Source organism: Schistocerca gregaria, chromosome X (genome assembly GCF_023897955.1).
Source record: "Schistocerca gregaria isolate iqSchGreg1 chromosome X, iqSchGreg1.2, whole genome shotgun sequence".
Taxonomy (NCBI): domain Eukaryota; kingdom Metazoa; phylum Arthropoda; class Insecta; order Orthoptera; family Acrididae; genus Schistocerca; species Schistocerca gregaria.
In genome coordinates this window covers 591,668,882-591,691,147 of record NC_064931.1, presented here as the reverse complement: position 1 = coordinate 591,691,147, position 22,266 = coordinate 591,668,882, and the positions used below count along the sequence as shown (strand labels likewise).

Here is a 22,266-nt window from a genome sequence, read left to right as displayed (position 1 = left end):
TTCTGGAACTCTCGCAACCGAAGTGATGCAAAAACTTTTTTTTTTAATGTGTGTAGATATCCTTGGAGTAGTGAAACACCTTAAATGTAGCTCCATACTTAACAATCACATACAACAGCTTGCTTTGACAAAAGATCCATACCTAAAGACCAGAAAGTTGCACAGGTCACACCATTATTCAAGAAAAGCAATTGGAGTAATCGGAGTAATCCACTAAACTACAAGTCCATATAATTAATGTTGATATGCAGCAAGATTTTGGAGCATATATTGTATTCAAACATTATGAATTGCCTCGAGGTGAGCATATATTGTATTCAAACATTATGAATTACCTCGAAGTGAACTGTCTTTTGACACACAGTCAACACAGATTTAGAAAACACTGTTCTTGTTAAACACAGATAGCTCTTTACTCCCATGAAGTGTTGAGTGCTATTGATATGGGATTTCAAATTGATTCCATATTTTTAGATTCCCAGAAGGCTTTTGACAGCATACCTCACAAGCAGCTTGTTGTCAAACAGTGTGCTTATGGAATATCGTGTCAGTTATGTAACTGCATTCATGACTTCCTGTCAGAGAAGTCACAGTTCGTAGTAATTGATAGAAAGTCATTGAATAAAACAAAAATGATTTGTGGAATACCCCAAGGTAGTGTTATATAAGTCCTCTGCTGTTCATTATCTATATAAATGACTTAGGAGACAATCTGAGCTGCCATCTTAGGTTGTTAGCAGATGATGCTGTCATTTCTTGTCTAGTAAAGTCATCAGAAGATCAAAACCAATTGCAAAATAATATAGATCAGCTATCTCTATGGTGTGAAAATTAGCAATTGACCCTAAATAATAAAAAGTGTGAGGTTATCCACATGAGTGCTAAAAGTAGTCCGCTAAACTTCATACAATGTTGTTGTTGTTGTTGTTGTTGTTGTTGTTGTTGTTGTCTTCAGTCCTGAGACTGGTTTGATGCAGCTCTCCATGCTACTCTATCCTGTGCAAGCTGCTTCATCTCCCAGTACCTACTGCAACCTACATCCTTCTGAATCTGCTTAGTGTACTCATCTCTCGGTCTCCCTCTACGATTTTTACCCTCCACGCTGCCCTCCAACGCTAAATTTGTGATCCCTTGATGCCTCAAAACATGTCCTACCAACCGATCCCTTCTCATAGTCAAGTTGTGCCACAAACTTCTCTTCTCCCCAATCCTATTCAATACCTCCTCATTAGCTACGTGATCTATCCACCTTATCTTCAGTATTCTTCTGTAGCACCACATTTCGAAAGCTTCTATTCTCTTCTTGTCCAAACTAGTTATCGTCCATGTTTAACTTCCATACATGGCTACACTCCAAACAAATACTTTCAGAAATGACTTCCTGATACATAAATCTATATTCGATGTTAACAAATTTCTCTTCTTCAGAAACGCTTTCCTTCCCATTGCCAGTCTACATTTTATATCCTCTCTACTTCGACCATCATCAGTTATTTTACTTCCTAAATAGCAAAACTCATTTACTACTTTAAGCGTCTCATTTCCTAATCTAATTCCCTCAGCATCACCTGATTTAATTTGACTACATTCCATTATCCTCATTTTGCTTTTGTTGATGTTCATCTTATATCCTCCTTTCAAGACACTGTCCATTCCGTTCAACTGCTCTTCCAAGTCCTTTGTCGTCTCTGACAGAATTACAATGTCATCGGCGAACCTCAAAGTTTTTACTTCGTCTCCATGAATTTTAATACCTACTCCAAATTTTTCTTTTGTTTCCTTTACTGCTTGCTCAATATACAGATTGAATAACATCGGGGAGAGGCTACAACCCTGTCTCACTCCTTTCCCAACCACTGCTTCCCTTTCATGCCCCTCGACTCTTATGACTGCCATCTGGTTTCTGTACAAATTGTAAATAGCCTTTCGCTCCCTGTATTTTACCCCTGCCACCTTTAGAATTTGAAAAAGAGTATTCCAGTCAACATTGTCAAAAGCTTTCTCTAAGTCTACAAATGCTAGAAACGTAGGTTTGCCTTTTCTTAATCTTTCTTCTAAGATAAGTCGTAAGGTCAGTATTGCCTCACGTGTTCCAACAATTCGACGGAATCCAAACTTATCCTCCCCGAGGTCCGCATCTACCAGTTTTTCCATTCGTCAGTAAAGAATTCGCGTTAGTATTTTTCAGCTGTGACTTATTAAACTGATAGTTCGGTAATTTTCACATCTGTCAGCACCTGCCTTCTTTGGGATTGGAATTATTATATTCTTCTTGAAGTCTGAGGGTATTTCGCCTGTCTCATACATCTTGCTCACCAGCTGGTAGAGTTTTGTCATGACTGGCTCTCCCAAGGCCGTCAGTAGTTCTAATGGAATGTTGTCTACTCCGGGGGCCTTGTTTCGACTCAGGTCTTTCAGTGCTCTGTCAAACTCTTCACGCAGTATCGTATCTCCCATTTCGTCTTCATCTACATCCTCTTCTATTTCCATAATATTGTCCTCAAGTACATCACCCTTGTATAAACCTTCTATATACTCCTTCCACCTTTCTGCCTTCCCTTCTTTGCTTAGAACTGGGCTGCCATCTGAGCTCTTGATATTCATACACGTGGTTCTCTTCTCTCCAAAGGTCTCTTTAATTTTCCTGTAGGCAGTATCTATCTTACCCCTAGTGAGATAAGCTTCTACATCCTTAAATTTGTCCTCTAGCCATCCCTGTTTAGCCATTTTGCACTTCCTGTCGATCTCATTTTTGAGACGTTTGTATTCCTTTTTGCCTGCTTCATTTACTGCATTTTTATATTTTCTCCTTTCATCAATTAAATTCAATATTTCTTCTGTTACCCAAGGATTTCTAGCAGCCCTCATCTTTTTACCTACTTTATCCTCTGCTGCCTTCACTACTTCATCCCTCAGAGCTACCCATTCTTCTTCTACTGTATTTCTTTCCCCTATTCCTGTCAATTGTTCCCTTATGCTCTCCCTGAAACTCTGTACAACCTCTGGTTCTTTCAGTTTATCCAGGTCCCATCTCCTTAATTTCCCACATTTTTGCAGTTTCTTCAGTTTTAATCTACAGGTCATAACCAATAGATTGTGGTCTGAGTGCACATCTGCCCCTGGAAATGTCTTACAACTTAAAACCTGGTTCCTAAATCTCTGTCTTACCATTATATAATCTATTTGATACCTTTTAGTATCTCTAGGGTTCTTCCACGTATACAACCTTGTTTCATGATTCTTAAACCAAGTGTTAGCTATGATTAAGTTGTGCTCTGTGCAAAATTCTGCTAGGCGGCTTCCTCTTTCATTTCTTAGCCGCAATCCATATTCACCTACATTTCCTTCTCTCCCCTTTCCTACACTCGAATTCCAGTCACCCATGACTATTAAATTTTCATCTCCCTTCACTATCTGAATAATTTCTTTTATTCCATCATACATTTCTTCAATTTCTTCATCATCTGCAGAGCTAGTTGGCATATAAACTTGTACTACTGTAGTAGGTGTGGGCTTCGTATCTATCTTGGCCACAATAATGCGTTCACTATGCTGTTTGTAGTAGCTTACCCGCATTCCTATTTTCCTATTCATTATTAAACCTACTCCTGCATTACCCCTATTTGATTTTGTGTTTATAATCCTGTAGTCACCTGACCAGAAGTCTTGTTCCTCCTGCCACTGAACTTCACTAATTCCCACTATATCTAACTTTAACCTATGCATTTCCCTTTTTAAATTTTCTAACCTACCTGCCCGATTAAGGGATCTGACATTCCACGCTCCGATCCGTAGAACGCCAGTTTTCTTCCTCCTGATAATGACATCCTCCTGAGTAGTCCCCGCCCGGAGATCCGAATGGGGAACTATTTTACCTCCGGAATATTTTACCCAAGAGGATGCCATCATCATTTAATCATACAGTAAAGCTGCATGTCCTTGGGAAAAATTACGGCTGTAGTTTCCCCTTGCTTTCAGCCGTTCGCAGTACCAGCACAGCAAGGCCGTTTTGGTTAATGTTGCAAGGCCAGATCAGTCAATCATCCTGACTGTTGCCCCTGCAACTACTGAAAAGGCTGCTGCCCCTCTTCAGGAACCACACGTTTGTCTGGCCTCTCAACAGATACCCCTCCGTTGTGGTTGCACCTATGGTACGGCCATCTGTATCGCTGAGGCACGCAAGCCTCCCCAGCAATGGCAAGGTCCATGGTTCATGTGTGGGGGGGGCTTCATACAATAAGTCAGTCAAATCTGAAGGCTATTAATTCAACTAAATACCTAGGAATTACAGTTCAGACAACTTGGACAGAACACGTTGAAAATGTTGTGGGGAAAGCAAACCAAAGAATGCATTTTATAGGCGGAACACTTAGAACATACAACAGATCTACTTGAGAGGCTGTCTACACAATGCTTGCCCATCCTCTTTTGAAGTACTGCTGCACAGTGTGGGATCCTTAGCAGATAGGGTTGCCGGAGTACATTGAGAAAGTTCCAAGAAGGGCAGCATGTTTTGGATTATCAAGAAGTAGGGGAGAGACTGTCACAGACATGATACAGGGTTTGGGGTGGAACTCATTGAAACAAAAACATTTTTCATTGTGACAGGATATTCTCATGAAAGTTCTGTCTCCAGCTTTCTCCTGTGAATGCAAAATGTTGACCTACATAGGGAGAAATGATTATCATAATAAAATAAGAGAAATCAGAGCTCCCATGGGAAGACATAGCTGCCAGTTTTTCCTCATGCTGTTCGAAAATGGAATAATAGAGAATTGGTTTGAAGTTGATTTGCTGAACCCTCTTCCAAGTTCTTAAGTGTGATTTTCAGAGTAGTGATGTAGATGTGGAGCTTGGTCCATCCTTATGCCACACCTGCACCTAGCCCATTGCCATGTGGTTTATAGGCCTGCGGAAGACATAATATCAAGACCTGTCCTGTGTACCCACACAACACATCATATTCGAGCCCCATAATTGGTGTTTCCAACTCTATCATAGCCAGGGCCACCTGTGAAGTTAGTCTTGTCACATAAAAACCCTGCTGTAGCTTCTGTACATCCAATATGTGGGCATGACCACCAACTAGCTGTCCACCTGAATGAGTGGCCTCCTCTAAACTTCGAACATGAGCAAAGTTGAACACCCAGTGGCAGAACATGTTGCTGAGTGCTATATGCTTGATCTCAATAGCCACTTCACAACTTGTGCCATCTGAACCTTCTCTCCTGGCTGCACTGGCTGCAGCACTAGGACAGTATAGTTGGCCAGGATACAGTAACTGTGCATGTATGGTTTTTTTCAGTTAGTATGAAGATGGACACTGTCTGAAAACTCAGCAGTGTTTTCAGTCTTCCTTGCGTTCCTGCTAACTTGCATGATCCATCAGCTATACAATGAGTCTTTGTTTTCATATGTTCTGTTGTTTGCATCACATCTAGGCCATTATAGCACCATGTTAGTTTGTTGTGTTTATTTACTTTTGTTGTTTTGTTTTGGAATTTGTAAGTACGTATAGACTAGGAGCTGATTTCATAACAATTGAATTGAACAAAAGTAAGGCCTACAAAACTGTTGAATTGTAAGAATTATCATCTAAGAGTATTGAACTCAGCAGAGAAGCATATTTTAACCAAATTAAACTGAAAATAATCTTAAATACAAAGACAGGTCAAGCAGTTAGTGACTTTGAATTCCAATAGAATGAAAAACACAGGGAGAAGTCTTAGAGAGGTAGGTGTTATGTGTATAACCAATGTGTTCTTTTTAAGTATTTGGCAGGAGTCATTGTGTTAGTATTTATGGGTATTTAAAACTTTATATTATTTTCTATTTGTGTGTATATTTTGTATGTATCTGTATAATAATTCAGAAGTTTGTTATTGGACCAGATTTTTATTAGTGGGCTCTGCTCAAGTGAGCATAATCAAGAGGTGGTGATTGGAAGACTGGTCAGATGTGTAGCAATTGATCCATATTATTCAAAACCAGGTTCAGGACGAAGGTTTATTACTGGTGAGTTGAGCTTTTGCTCTCTTTTTTCCCAATTTTGTAAATTTCCTGTTTAGATAGTATTTATGAGATTGCCTTGTATTTGCCTGTGATATAAATTACTAAGTATTTTTACTACTGTACAGTTCATTGTCTTGTTTAGAAATTTTCACTGTATCCAGCTGGCAAGTGTAGGATATTACTGTACACATCTAGCAGCTATATTAAAAAATCAGTAAATTAAAAGTGGTGACACAATTGCTCATACAAATGTAATGTACCATACAGTTGTTTCTATCTGGACATGACAATACACAATAAAGAGAGGAAGGGAACTTATTTCTCTTTTTAAGAAGTTTAAAAAGTTTCACAGGAAACATAGGCATTCCCCTCGGTGCACCACCTCCCCCAACCCTGCAACTTTTCCTCTTTGCCCCAAGTATGATATTTTGTAATGCACCTGGTGAAAATAAATACTGATTGTGATGCATAAAATTGAAAACTATGAAAATGACAGTATTGTTGCACTCTTACAAAAGTAAAGCCGAGAATAATGCCAGAAAGGCAGCGAAGTTGCATTACAAACAAAATTGTTTCCAGAATGAATTTTCACTCTGCAGGGGAATGTGTGCTGATTTGAAACTTCCTGGCATATGAGGTTCTGGTGGAAGTAAATCTGTTCGTGTGACTTGTGCTTGGATAGCCTAGTCAGTAGAGCACTTGCCCCCAAAAGGCAAAGGACCAAGCCAAGGTCCAAGTTCCAGCCTGGCAAACAGTTTTAATCTGCCAGGAAGTTTCAAACAAAACAGTATCTGCCTCCTTTCTGTCCGCATTTATCTACATATTTTCTGTGGTAGCCACTGTCCAGATAATTCATGTTAAGGGGCCACATTTAGAACCAAGCTGGATAGGATTCTCAAATTCATTGATAATCCATTGGGTTTCCTGAAAAAAAAAAAAAAAATGCCTACATGCATTAAAGTCCTTAAAATATACTACTGGTTACAAAACAAGTAACAGATTCAGAGAACTGTAACAAGCTCAGTGTTTGTATGACTGATAAGAAGTTGCATAAAGTAAGATCAGTTTTAAACAGTAGTAGAGAAAGAGTATGAGAAGCAGATGAATAATATGTAGCGATAGATGAAGAAATGTATAGTTTTCCAAGCACACATATGCTGCCCCCTATGTTACCTCCCTGATAAGTCTGAGATTCCTGAGTCAGTAGCAGGAAGAGTGACTGATAGTGATGGAATAATAAACTGTAGCCAGTGAAACCAAGTGTCTTCCCTCGACATTTTTTCACCTCATAACAAATATAGGGTAAAGTGCTATTACTTTTCTTCATCTCCAAATGGAACATTATCCTGTGAACCATGAGTGTGTACTCTGGCAGGAAAATCTTTGGTTTTTTTATATTCTTATGGTATACACACTTCAGCACATCACTGTGTAGCATGTGCTTTTCTTATTTTGATAAGAATTCAGCAATAAATGTAAGTGTGGACTTGCTCTCTGTTTTTGTTGTTGCTGAAATAAGTGCAAGACTTGTGTGTAAATATTATACAGGGTGAAGAAAAAGTGCCATACTTGGAGGTCAGCATGTGATTCCTCATCAAGATTTATCTAGCGAAATCACATTGGGTGCATTTTGAAAACGAAAGTATGAAAACGAAGAGATGGTGAGACCGTCATATCATGCAGTGCTTCGAACCGTACAAAAAAACATGTATCACCCCACACTACTGTAACAGCCATCATAGCTCACTGAGTAGACTGCTGGCACATCAAATGCATGCCCGCCATGGAGCTATGGTTTGAATCCGTGTCAGGTTCCTTTCTTATCTTTTAGATGTCCATTCCCTAGTTCTCATCAGTTATAAGCTGGAAATGGTCTTGTCACATGACAATAGTGTATCACATGACAGAGTGATCCACTAAACTTCATGCATGTATCTACTAACCGTGCAGCGCACAACCATAACTGGTCCTGTCAAGTACATGTAGAACAGCTTCCCAGAGGAGTTCACAAATGATGAACACTTTGATATGCTTTTGGTGCTGGGTGCATCTGATAACCAAGCTGCAGCTGCTGCTCTTGCATATGCTGTACAATATCCTCAAAGGAACCATCCCGATAATAATGTTTTTCATCACCAGGAGCGACACCTTAGGGAAACCGGTAATAGTTGTCCACAAGTTATGGACAGATGTCATCGAAGGACTAGACATACTCCACAAACACGAGGACATGATTCTTAAAACTATTCACCAATCATCTCGGCAAAGTACCTGTGATACTACAAGGCACTTCCAGATATGTCAAAGACTGATTGTTGAAGTTTCGTATGATGAAGAACTGCATCCGTATCATTATACATTAACTCAACATCAGCAGCCAGAAGACAACATTTGACAACTACAGCTATGTGAGTGGCTTTTGCACCAAGTGGAGGATAATGAACATTTTATAAATAATGTGATAGGGACTGACAAATCTAGCTTCACTCATGAAGGTATTATCAATCACCACAGCATCATTATTGGTTGGAACACAACCTACATATCATCTGTTAATGTGACTTTCACGCATAGTTTGACATAAACCTGTGGGCTGGAAACATGGGAGGAGTACTTTTGGGCCTTTACCTATTGCTGGACAAGTTGTATGCACCCCTGTATTGTATGTTTCTTTGTACTACTTTGCCTGATGCATTAGAAAATGTTCCACATGATGTTCAGCAACAGCTATTGTTTCAGCATGATAGTGCACTGCTACACTTTGGAATGAATGTGCATAACTATTTAAATGAAGTGTTTCCAGAGTAATGGATTGGTTGTAAGGGTCCAATGTTCTGGCCGCCATATACTGTGGACCTTAATTCACTGAATTTTTATTTGTGGGGACACTTAAAGGAACAAGTTTATAGTACCTCAACCCATGGATGTACATGACCTAATAGCTCGTGCTGCTTTGGCAATGGTGGTTGCAGGTGTGTTGCATGGTCCAATGAGTGATGAAGTGTTTGCAAATGCCAGGTGGTCACTTTGAACATTTTTTCTAAAGCAAAAATTGCTTGTATGTATACGTACCAGCTCTGTGAAGATAAGCCTGGATGTCAGACTTATAGAATGAAATTATTGTGTGTAGCATAATATACGAGCTGGTGTAGCCTACCCATTGTGCTTTTCATACCTCATTGAATACATGCAATGTTACTGTATCCACTATTATTTTCTATTGTCTTTATGTGTGTCATGGATGAAATGAAGTGGTAGTTTACAGCTGTAAGATGTTCATTTTATTTCTTTGTGTTTAAGTAAATGTAACAGTAAAAGAAAGAAGTCCATAAGATACTGCATTTTGGAGGTGTAAATTGGATACAATTTGATACTTTAATTGAAAAAAAGAAAAAAAAACTGTTTTACTTGAACACAACTCAAACATCAGAGAATCTGCATATCGTTCCCTGCAGCATTCCTTCATTTCACTGAGCTAATGGGACAGCTCCGGCATAGCACAGACCTGTTGCTACCTGTTCATGGCCACACTGAATGCATTGCCAGAGCCTTGTTTTTTAAATTGCATTTCTATTAAACCTGTTGGTGGGACAGGGTTTTGCTAAGATACACTTTTGTCTTGAATTTGGATGAGGAATCACTTGCCGAATGCAAAGTGGAGTGGTTTTTTTTTCCCCCTGTGTATAGTTTGGATTATAGCCTAAACTTAGGGACTGTCATACCATTAAATTAAAACTGACTGGGTCAGTCTCATTTATTTGCTTTCTTTGGAATTATAGTCTGCTCTTTGTCAACTATTCTCTTTATTTAAGGTGTTAAAAAAAGGCCAACTACATGATTTTGCATCTCTCTCTCTCTCTCTCTCTCTCTCTCTCTCTCTCTCTCTCTCTGTGTGTGTGTGTGTGTGTGTGTGTGTGTGTGTGTGTGTGTGCGTGTGTGTGTGTGTGTGTGTGTGTGTGTTCTTTTCTCTTTGTATCCTAAAGACCTGGTGAAATAGGAGTTGTCTGTGATAAGCATATAGGTCTCACAGTTTTCAGTTTTGTTCGATTGCAATAGTTGTGCACTTTCACAGGTGTTATGACGCTGTATCACAAGGTGGTGTATGTCTTAGATCCCACAGTTCTCTTTTTGTTTAGTTGGCACTAGTGTGATTTATTAGGAAATGCTTGCTGCCCATCTAATTGCCAGTTAATCTTAAAATGGTTAAGAAGTGTCTGGCTATGTTTTGTAGAAATCATAATAAAAATCCTTGTATTTCCTTTGGCCATAGAATTATTATTTTTACTCTTAAGAGACACAAAATGCAATGTCATCTAAATGGAATTAAGGACACATGTAAATTTTTGTATTAATGTAGTATTTAATTACGTATGGATTGTCACCTCAATTCTTCACAGCCATAGAAATAAAAATATTGAAGCAATAATAGCTATGTGGTAAAACAATTTTTTCTGTGGTATGGTAGAAGGCATCAATTTTTTATGAAGTTTTACTACAGGAGACTGATTTTCATTGCAGACACTAAATAATCTGAGTGACAATGTAATCCTTAAAACAGTTTGTTCTGCTGTATGAGAATAAAATAGATTTCTTTAATAGGAGACTGTTGTGACAATCATATTCTAGTTAAAAATTTTAAATATTGCAATACCTGCAGTGTGTATGGAAGTACTATTCCATTCAAACACAGAGTGAGTTGGTCCAGTGATAAGACACGGAACGCATATTCAGGAGGATGGTGATTCAAATCCCCATCTGGCCATCTAGATTAAGGTTTTGAATAATTTTCTTAAATTGCTTAAGGCAGATGGTGGCATGGTTCCTTTGAAAGAGCTTGGGCAGCTTCCTTCCCCATCCTTCTGCAGTCTGAGCTTGTGCTCCATATCTGAAGAGTACCCTCATTTTCCTTCATTCCTTTCTTCCAATACCAATTATTGCACCCACAAATTCTTTTCCACTTCTTAAAACTGTGGAACTGGTTCAAGTGCTGTCTTTGTAGACTTTTAACTTTTTATTTACCTATTAATTAAATTTCAGTCAAGACAGTTATGAGTGATCACACTGCCAGTCCTGTAAAATTAGACCCATTTGTTGTGTAAATGGCTTCTGCATGCATTTAATATATGTCTCATTCTAGTCACAAAACTCGATTAAGAGTGCCAGAAAAATATTGAGTGAGAATTTACCTAAAAACTGTGTTTTGCCAAGGAACACAAATTTTGAGTGAAATCTGGCAAGGGAATGCTGTTTATTTCCTTTTATTCTACTATTCTTTGCTGAAAAGCATATGCAATCACTCGATCTTTTATTGTTCATTAATTGGTCCATGCTTTCCAAACCTAATGGAGGCCATAAAAAAAGGCAAAGCATTGAGTCAAAAGAAGGAAAACTTGGTAGCTTTCAGAGTTATCCTTTGATGAGCTAGAAAAAAAAAAAAAAAAACACACACACACACACACACACACACACACACACACACACACACACACACCTAACTTTCTTACCATTGTGCTTTGCGGCAACAAAATGGCTCTTTCTGCTCAAACTGAAACTCCCAGTGGAAAGGGTGGACTGTTCCAGGGGTACTAACAAACAGCTGACATTGAAAGCTCAGGTGCACAGTCCTCCTTAGAAGAAAATCACAGGAATTATTGTAAAGAGAGTAACAAAGCACAAGTGTGTCAAAAAACATTTGTAGTTGTTGAGAGAGACGAGGAGCCCATTACAAAAAATATTTCCTTTCTACCTTCATAAAGATTTTTGTGAACTTTAATCCACATCATGGCCTTGGAGCTCAAGCAACAGAAAGAGGCCAAACAATACGTTTCAGCTTAGCCACAAGGTTGTTCTCAAATACTGACCTGGCATTCTGTTCATCTGCACACGCAAGTATTGCAGACTGGGAAGTGGAAATTGATCTTTCTTTAATCTACCACTTCCCTACGTGGATGCACATTCTATGCAGAAGAGACTCTGAAAGGAAGCTGTCAGAAGGATTCTGAGCAGAGCAAATTAAATGTTGTATAGCAAATTAGTGATATTTGAACATAGACAAGCATTCAGGACTGAGCTGATCATATTGCAACTGTGAGCAATCATGTCACAGAGGTATCCTTACTATAGACCCCAGAACACAGCTTTATAGCTGAAGCTTTATAGCTATAATATTACTGGAAGTGGAAAAACTGGCTTCTACGCAGATTTGTTCTGCTTGTGGGATGATTCTTTTAAGCATAGGCCTATACTTGGTTTGCCAAATATTTGGGGAAAAAGTTAAACATCTTGTATTTTGTTAATTTTTTTCTGTGCCATGTAAGCTGTATTTGTATTTTAAATCAAAGTATGTATTAACTTCTGGGTGTTAAGTGTGAATTTACACTACTGGCCATTAAAATTGCTACACCATGAAGATGACATGCTACAGAGATGAGATTTAACTGACAGGAGGAAGATGCTGTGATATGCAAATAATTAGCTTTTCAGAGCATTCACACAAGGTTAGCGCCGGTGGCGACACCTACAACATGCTGACATGAGGAAAGTTTCCAACCGATTTCTCATACACTAACAGCAATCGACCGGTATTGCCTGGTGAAATGCTGTTGTGATGCCTTGTGTAAGGAGGAGAAATGCGTACCATCACATTTCCGACTTTGATAAAGCTCGGATTGTAGCCTATCGTGATTGCGGTTAATCATATCGCAACATTGCTGCTCGCGTTGGTCGAGATCCAATGACTGTTAGCCGAATATGGAATCGGTGGGTTCAGGAGGATAATACGAAAAGCTGTGTTGGATCCCAACGGCCTTGTATCACTAGCAGTCGAGATGACAGGCATCTTATCCGCATGGCTGTAACAGGTTGTGCAGCCACGTCTCAATCTCTGAGTCAACAGATGGGGATGCAGCAGCATGGACTATCAGCTTGGAGACCATGGTTGCGGTTACCATTGATGCTGCATCACAGACAGGAGTGCCTGTGATGGTGTACTCAACGACAAACCAGGGTGCATGAATGGTAAAACGTCATCTTTTTGGATGAATCCAGTTTTTGTTTACAGTATCATGATGGTCGCATCAGTGTTTGGTGACATCGCAGTGAATGCATATTGGAAGCGTGTATTCGTCATCGCCATACTGGCGTATCACCCGGCATGATCGTATGGGGTGCCATTGGTTACACATCTCGGTCACCTCTTGTTCACATTGACGGCACTTTGAACAGTGGACGTTACATTTCAGATGTGTTATGACCCATGGCTCTACCCCTCATTCGATCCCGCGAAACCCTACATTCCAGCAGGATAATGCACAACTGCATGTTACATGTCCTGGACTGGCCTTTCTGGATACAGAAAATGTTTGACTGCTGCCCTGGCCAGCACATTCTCCAGATCTCTCACCAATTATAAACGTCTGGTCAATGGTGGCCGAGCAACTGACTCGTCACAATACTCCAGTCACTACTCTTGATGAACTGTGGTATCGTGTTGAAGCTGCATGGGCAGCTGTACCTGTACACACCATCAAAGATGTGTTTGCCTCAATGCCCAGGCATATCTAGGCGGTTATTACGGCCAGAGGTGGTTGTTCTGGGTGGTGATTTCTCAGGATCTATACACCCAAATTGCATGATAATGTAATCACATGTCAGTTCTAGTATAATATACTTGTCCAATGAATACCCATTTATTATCTGCATTTCTTCTCGGTGTAGAAATTTTAATCACCAGCGGTGTATCTGCGGGACCCATCTCGCACAGACTTTGCGATATCCAAGATGTTCCAACATTGTTTCCAAGGAATTACAGCCGGCATTCAGCTTTGTACACAATTCTCTGGTCGTTATCCGCCGATCAGCACAGATGAGATGAGGAAGCCACTCTTGATTGCGAGGCATGACAGCTGTGCAGAATCGACCGGCCCGTGGCTTGTCATGCACATCCTTTTCACCACCTTGAAAATTCCGTACTCATCACCTCACATTGTTCATGTCTATTGTCAAAGTATTGCAAGTCCTGTTAAAAGGCGGGTTGTATAGTAAAAGCCTATGAAATAACATTTTGAAACCAAATTAAACTTTCAGTAACTTGACTAAAAATTTTTTCATTGTATGAAACAGATCATGAGATACAAAGATTTGAATAATATCATTTTTCAAGATTAACATTTTTTTAGTTTTTAGAAGCTACTATGGAAAAGCTGGCAGAGGGTTTAAAATATGCCGTTCCAAGCACCAAAGAGTGTAAATTAGTTACCTTGAAATTCTGAATTTTTTGTACAGATTTTTATAAAAATTATTGTGATTCTTAATCTAAATAAAACATTTTATTGGATGTAACTAATTTTTACAGTTTTTATTACCACATCTATGTGAAAGGCCTTGTTTTGGTTCTAAAAAGGGGAAGGGATGAGGCTACTGGTCAGCTTTTGGGAACACACACAGATCCTAGTTGCAGTCACCACAAGAAGAGTTTTCCAATACAGATACCAGTAGTTGCTACTTTCCAACAGTCTCCAGCATCTATGATCCTGAAGATGTTAGGTAATTGCCTCAAGGAAATAGTGAGAGATTTTCACAATGTGATTTGATAGCAAATGTGGGAACTACAGGTTTGGGAGGGGGAGGGGGGCTGTAATGTTACAGTTCATATGTGATTTCTATTAAGTGCACTATGTTAGCAGTTGCTCCCTTGCCTTCCACAACTCCAAACAGCTCAAAACATTACCTTTATTCCTTTCCACTCAAAATAAATCCCGTGTCACGATTTACAAGATTTCTTTGGCAGCGATCGCTCAATAAAGCAGTAATTTGGCAACCAAATGATTTCATCATGTCAGACACATTGTACTTCACTAGAGAGTTCTGTGCCCATTAGCAGTTACAGTTCACAGAAATTTTTAAGACATTTAGAACATAGGAAGCTTTCCTTATAGTAGGTAACTGACATCGCAGAGAACCATGTGGTACATCTTCTCCCTTCATTGAAGAAAATGCTCAAAAATGTTTTAAACATGTATGCAAATTACATTATTACAGAAAATAAAACTTTGGATTTATTACTGCACTATTTGAACTGAGTCACAAAACAAGAAGTTATTGTCTGCAGATGGGTCTGCACTAGTTACAACCTGAAAATTTTAGTCTGTCAAAAAGAAAATGGTAGCTTTTTCCTGACTTCAGGAACTACTAATAAGCGTGTATGGTTAACAATGCAGAGTTGGTCATAGAATCAATTATAATCATCCACCTTTGCTCTAGACATGGTAGTGTGTTCTTTCATCAGTGAAGTGTTCCAATGCTTTAGAGGCTCCAGTCTTCTGACTAGTCTGATGTGGCCTGCCTGAATCCTCTCCTGTGCCAACCTTTTCATCTCAGAGTAGCAATTGCAACGTATGTCCTCAATTATTTGCTGGATGTATTCCAGTCCCTATCTTCCTCTACAGTTTTTGCCTTCAGCAGCTCCCTCTAGTCCCATGGTAGTTTTCCGTTATATCTCGACAGATGTCATATCATCCTGTCCCTTCTTATCACCAAGTGAGCTACTGCACTGGTTAGCACACTGGACTTCCATTTGGGAAGTTGCCGATTCAAACCTGTGTCCAGTCATCCTGATTTAGGTATTCTGTGAGTTCCCTAAATCACTTAAGGCAAATGCCGGTAAGTTTCCTTTGAAATGGTACATCTGAGTTCCTTCTCCATGTTCCCTAATCTGAGCTTGGCTCCCTCTCTAATGACCTCACTGTCAACAGGATATTAAACACGAATCTCCTTCTCCTTCTTGTCAGTGTTTTCCATATATTGTTTTCCTTGCTGATTCTGCAAATAACCCTCTCACTCCTTACCTTATCAGACACCTAATTTTCAGCATTCTTCTGTAGCACTATACCTCAAATGCTTCAATTCTCTTCTGTTCCAGTTTTCCCACAGTCCATGTTTCACTACTGTAGAAAGCTGTGCTCCAAACTTTCATTCTCAGAAATTTCTTCAACAAATTAAGGCCTATGTTTGGTACTAGTAGACTTCTCTTGTCCAGGAACACCCTTTTTGCCAGTACTAGTCTGCATATTATGCCCTCCTTGCTCCATCCATCAAGAGTTATTTTGCTGCTAGGTAACAGAATTCCTTAACTTTGTCTACTTCTCGAGCCCCAGTTCTGACTTTGTTTCTCACTATCCTCATTTCTGCTACTTCTCATTATTTTTGTCTTCCTTTGATTTACTCTCAATCCATATTCTGTACTTTTTGGTCTGTTCGTTCCATTTAACAGATCCGGTAATTGTTATTCACTTTGACTGAGGATAGCAATGCCATCAGCAAATCTTATCAATGATGTCCTTTCACTTTTAATCCCACTCTTGAACCTTTCTCTCCATCACTGCTTCTTTGATGTGTCTATTGAACAGTAGTGGCGAAAGACTACATCCGTGTCTTACAGCCTTTGCTCTGTCTCTTCCAGTCTTACTGTTCCTTCTTGGTTCATCTACATTTGTATATTACCCACATTCCATACAACTTATCCCTATTTTTCTCAGAATGTCAAACATCTTGCACCATTTTCCATTGTCGAATGCTTTTCCTTGGTTAACAAATCTTATAAACTTATCTTGACTTTTTGTCAGTCTTGCTTCCATTATCAGGTGCAATGTCAGAACTGCCTCTGTGGTGTTTTTAGCTTTGCTAAAGCCAAACTTATCACCACCTAACCAATCCTCAGTAGAATCGTTTGGCAGTCAGCTTCAAATGCTGGTTCTCTAAATTTTCTCAATAGTGTTCCTCAGTTTTCTTTTCCATTCTTCTGTATATTCTTATCAGCAGCTTGGGTGCATGAGTTGTTAAGCTGATTGTGCAATAGTTCTCACAGTTATCTGCCCTTCCTATCTTTGGAATTCTGTGGATGATATTTTTCTGAAAATCTGATGGTATGTTGCCAATCTCATACATTCTACACCAGCCAAAATAGTCATTTCCTTAATACTTCTCCTAACGATATAAAAAATTCCAGTGGAATGTTATCTGTATATTCTCCCTTATTTGATCTTAAGTCATCCAAAGCTTGTTTAAATTCTGATTCAAGTACTGGATCCCCTCTTTCTTCCCTGTCAGCTCCTGTTTGTTCTTCTATCATGTTGTCAGACACGTCCTCCCCCTCATAGATGCCTTCAGTGTATTGTTTAAAACTTCTGCTCTCTCCTCTGTGTTTAACAGTGGAATTCAAATGGGAATCCCCAGAGGAAAGGTGACGTTCTTTTTGAGAAACACTATTGAGAAAATTTAGAGAACCAGCATTTGAAGCTGACTGCCAAACGATTCTACTGCTGCCACCACACATTGTGCGTAAGGACCATGAAGAAAAGATATGAGAAATTAGGGCTCATACAGAGGCATATAGGCGGTCATTCTTCCCTCACCCTTTTTGCGAATGCAACAGGAAGGAAATGACAAGTAGTGGTACACAATACCCTCCGCCACACACCATGCAGTGGCTTGCGGAATATCTTTGTAGATGCAGATGTAGAGTTTCCATTGCACTCTTAATGTTACAACTCTTGCTTTTAATTTCACCAAAGGTTGTTGTGACTTTTCTATATGCTGAATCAGTCCTTCCAACAATCATTTATTTTTCAGTTTCTTGATGTTTTTAATGCAGCAATTTCAGCTTAGTTTCCCAGCACTTACTATTTACTTCATTCCTAAGTGACTTGTATTTCCCTGATCATTTCTGTACTTCCTTCTTTTGTCGATCAACTGCATGATTTCTTCTGTTACCAATGGTTTCTTTGCAGTTACCTTCTGTGTACCTATGTTTTTCTTTCTATCTCCTGTTATTGCCCTTTTTAGGGGTGTCCATTCCTTTTCAACAGAGCTGCCTACTGAGCTATTAATCATCGCAGTATCTGTAGCCTCAGAGAACTATAAGTGTATCTCCCACTTCTTTGTGCATTGATTCTTCCTGATTAGTCTCTTAAACTTCAGCCTACACTTCATCATTCCTACCTAAATTGTGATCTGAATCTGTATCTGCTCCTGGGTAGGCCTTACAGTCCAATATTTGGTTTTGGAATCTCTGCCCAAGCACAATGTACTCTAACTGGAATCTTCCTGTACTTCATGCCCTTTTCCAATTTTTCCCCCTCCTCTTGTGATTCTTCACCGGAGTATTCACTATTGTTAGCTGAAATTCATTGCCGTACTCAACTAGTCTTTCGTAGGGTATTAGTATTTAAGAGGTGTAGGAAGTGCTTGACGAACAACCTCATTTTGTGGTTATGATAGAATTATGACCATTTAAATTTATGTTATGTGTAATTTAAATTAATTTGAAAATATATATATATATATATTGGACGATGCTGACAAGCTTTTCTAGTTTCTTATGTAATCTTCACATTGTCATGTATGTATTATTATTTGCTTTCCAGGTGATGAACGATTAGTATTTCATGAAAAAACATTCCTGTCTCGTATCAGGACAACAGTCTTGTATGAAGCTGAAGGAACAGTGCAAAATATAAAGTGGAATGGCCAGTTTGTTGCCTGGGCTAGTAATATAGGGGTCAGAGTGTATGACATGTATGGACAATGTTCACTTGGCTTGATTAAGTGGACAAGGAACCCAGAGTAAGAATTTTTTTCTGTCTCTAATTTTTGTTGTTTCTGTAAGTGTTGTCTTCATAAAGGAGAAATTGTGTGCTAGGAAAAAAAGCAGATAAACTATTACTATGCTGCATTTTCATTTGCAGCTGAATCTCCCCCCCAACCCCCCCATTTTTTTGTTAAATCAAGAGTGTTTTTGATACCTGTTGTTATAGCCACCTGTCATATTCTTTTCATAATGATAACAAGTTTCCTTCAGTTACACAAAACCAGAACCAGATTAAGGACTTTTTCAAAATAAAGGGCAGAAATTAAGGAAAAATAAGTAAAGATGAGGACATGATAGAAATGACGTCAATATAGGCTTAATAATAATAATTTATTTTCACATTATCTGCCATACTATGGATGTGAAGTTAACAGTGGTGTTGCATTTACAATGTGAGTGTAAATATAAACACAAATTTTACATATTTTTGCATTGAAGATGAAGGTACAGACTTAGACTCACCGGTACTCGAGTAGTATTCTTAATAGTGTGTATTTGCTGCAGAAGTTTATTGTACAAGCCCATACAAGTGCCTGTAACAAAAGTGATTTCTATCACTTTAATTACTGAAAACATCTTACAGTAGTTTCATTATAACCTGGAACAGCTTGTGAAAATTCAATCAAGCTTCTAATATGGTTTAGATACACTCACTCATTGTGAAAAAAAAGTACAAATTTTCTGCCTCTTTCACTGACACTAACATTTGATTTCATATTCTAGTCCAACAATTTACCTTCACAGGTATGTACTTACACAGCAGTACTCATGAAAAAGTTCAGCATCAACAACATTGAAGTACAAGGCACTAGTATTTACAAAAATGTAGAATTCTTGCACACTAATCCAGCAGATGGTTTTATTTAGGATGATCCATTCCATTGACTGAAGAGCTTCCAGAAATGGTTCCACCATTCATGAATAAATTCAGTGCAGGTATCGTAGAAAGCTAGGGTGGTATCTGTAAACTTATCAGGTATCACTAGTCCCTCTGTTCCTAACTCACATAACTGCTGTTTTACCACAGATGACAAAAGTCTTTAGGATTGTCTTGCATTTAATTTGTTGAGTACATTTATTTTGTCTGCAACTTCAGTTATAGTTGCATTTTCTTTTCCATTGATTAAGTATTGTTGGAGTAAATACTTAACTACCTTGAAAGGAACTGAAAACTGGTGAATGAGATCGAATGTTTGAAAAAAATCATCAGGATGATAAGACACTTGTCTAGGGACAGCAATCGGTATTTTAACACTTGTAAAATGTATTCTTCAAGGAACTCGTAGAAAGATTTTTTTGTTCAACACATACTGCATAAATGTGGGAGGAAATCATCTTGAAGTCCATGTGGTGGGAAGAATCTCTCATCCCTGAAATAAACTGTGCTTCTGTTATCATTTATTCCACAGCAAATGGTGCAATCACATTCATGATAACTGATTTGACTTTCATCTGCAATCACAAGAACTTGTTGCTGCACAGTGAGTTAATTATGTCAGTGGTACAGTCCGTGGACTTGAAATTGTGGTTGTAGATCACTGTGTTGAGTGCAAATATGGCTTCTTGCACCAAAAGTTCCTTAGCCATGTCTGAAGATGTCTACACTGATACATAGTTATCAGTTTTTGATCTTGAAGAGTTAACCTGAAGTGCAGCTTCATGTTTGTTTGACTTCATGTGAGTTACTATGTCAGTGCATCCTCCTTGTCCAATGCTGATTTTCACACCGCTTTATACTCAGCATTCTCACCCCATCTTTTAATGAATGAAAATTCTTGTAGCATCTTACTGTTTAGTTTGCACTTGCATTTTTCTGTGATGAAAAGAGTTTATGAAAGTCACTGCTACAGACACTGGAAATGTTAGACTACTATACGACAGTAAGGCATATTAAAATTAAAAAACGTGCAATTGTACACAAGATCATGGTACAGCAAAGTTTCTAAAAGAGCTGATATATTATTACCCACTTGACAAATAATACAGTTTACTTTTTTGTGTGCAAATGAAGTATAACGCTAGTGTCCCAAAACTTCAGGCAAACAAATCATTTTATCAGGTCAGGTCATTTTATCAGTTCTAATGAACTTATGTCTGGAAATGCATGGTTTCCATGCTAGAGACCATTTATTCAGTCATACATTGTTACAGAGACTGCGGTCTAATACATGCTATGCCATGCAGCCACAGTTACAGTATATATTGAAAATGGTTTCCACGTGTCGCAATGCAGGCATGTAAGAGCCATAGCACGTTCTGTTTCGCACATTCACATCGACCAGGCTTCGTCCGAACAGTGTCAAAGACAGCATGAATGCACAGCTCCAGTGTCTCCACATCTGGAATGGGCTCTGCATATATGGTACTTTTGAGATGGCCCCATAACCATAAATCACACTGGTGGAGATCTGGTGAATGAGCAGCCATGCAACAGGACCCCCTCGTCCAATCCATCTACCCGGGAAGACACAAATGAGATGTGTCCAGACATTAATTGCAAAGTGGCCTGAAGCACCATCATGTAGCAGCCACGTAACCCTTTGAATCATAAATGGTGCTTCTTCCAGCAGGGGAGGCAAAGGCACCCACAAGAAATGCTGATAATTCTGGCATGCTAGGTGACTTGAAAGAAAGGTTGGTTCCTTAGGTATATCTGCCAGTTATCCCAACCCAAACATTCCAGCTGCACCAATGCTGATGATTCGCTGTCACCAACCATGGGGGTTCTGCATACTGTCCCACAGATGACTGTTATGAAAGTTGAAGATACCACTCCATATAAATGTGGCCTCGTCTGTGAATAGGATGGCTGACACAAATCCTGGAATCATGGTTGCCTGATGAAGAAACCAGTGACAGAACTGCTCACAATGTGGAGAGTCCATTGCTTGTAACCCCTACATACGCTGCAAGTGTTAAAATAGTAACAATTGTCATGGAGAATGTTCCACACTGTCATCTAGCTTACCCTGTACTGGCAGGCCAAATGCCTGATACTGACACAGCGGTCACCTTGCACAGTGGTAATCACATTTTCCTCTAAATTTAGTGTCCAAACATTTCGGGTACACCCTTCATGATTTCCTGCTTCCCGAAACGAAATTGTCTCAGACGAACAGTGAAGCACTCTTGCAAACATTGTATGCTGTGATTGTTGTCGGTGGGGATAGGTCTCCTGATACAACCTTGCTGCCTGGCACCCATTGCCATTTGCCTTTCCATAAGTAGGCACTGTGTTGGCCAGCTCCCAATTTGAATAGGGAACCAGTGTGCCAACAGTGTATCACATCCACTACATGGTGAAACAGGAAGAGAAGTGAATAGGACACTACATTACCAATTACTATGGCAAGAGCAGGTGCTAGGGCATGATGTATGAGGAGCAGTACTATCCTCTATGAGGAAACCAGACATTAACTGTGGCTGGATGGTACAGCACATATTAGACCACAGTCTAAGGTCAATTAGACCTTTTTTGTTCCATATTCTCTCACTGATCAATCCCTAGAGTTTGTACATGGTGGAAAAAATCACCCTGTATGTTACACTACCATACTAAGATTAACGTAAATTCCATTGTGTTAGAAAGGTGGCAGTCTATGGTTACC

General features: G+C 39.2%; 1 protein-coding gene across 1 annotated transcript in view; it reads left to right on the top strand.

Annotated features, from left to right (window-relative positions):
• The window catches only part of LOC126299401 (vacuolar protein sorting-associated protein 41 homolog), a 143,575-nt gene that overhangs the window by 20,112 nt on the left and 101,197 nt on the right, over positions 1–22,266 (top strand). Inside the window, exons 4-5 of the mRNA XM_049991275.1 lie at positions 5,892–6,015; positions 18,435–18,633. Coding sequence (XP_049847232.1) covers positions 5,892–6,015; positions 18,435–18,633 — 323 coding nt within the window. The remainder of the gene's footprint in view (positions 1–5,891; positions 6,016–18,434; positions 18,634–22,266) is intronic.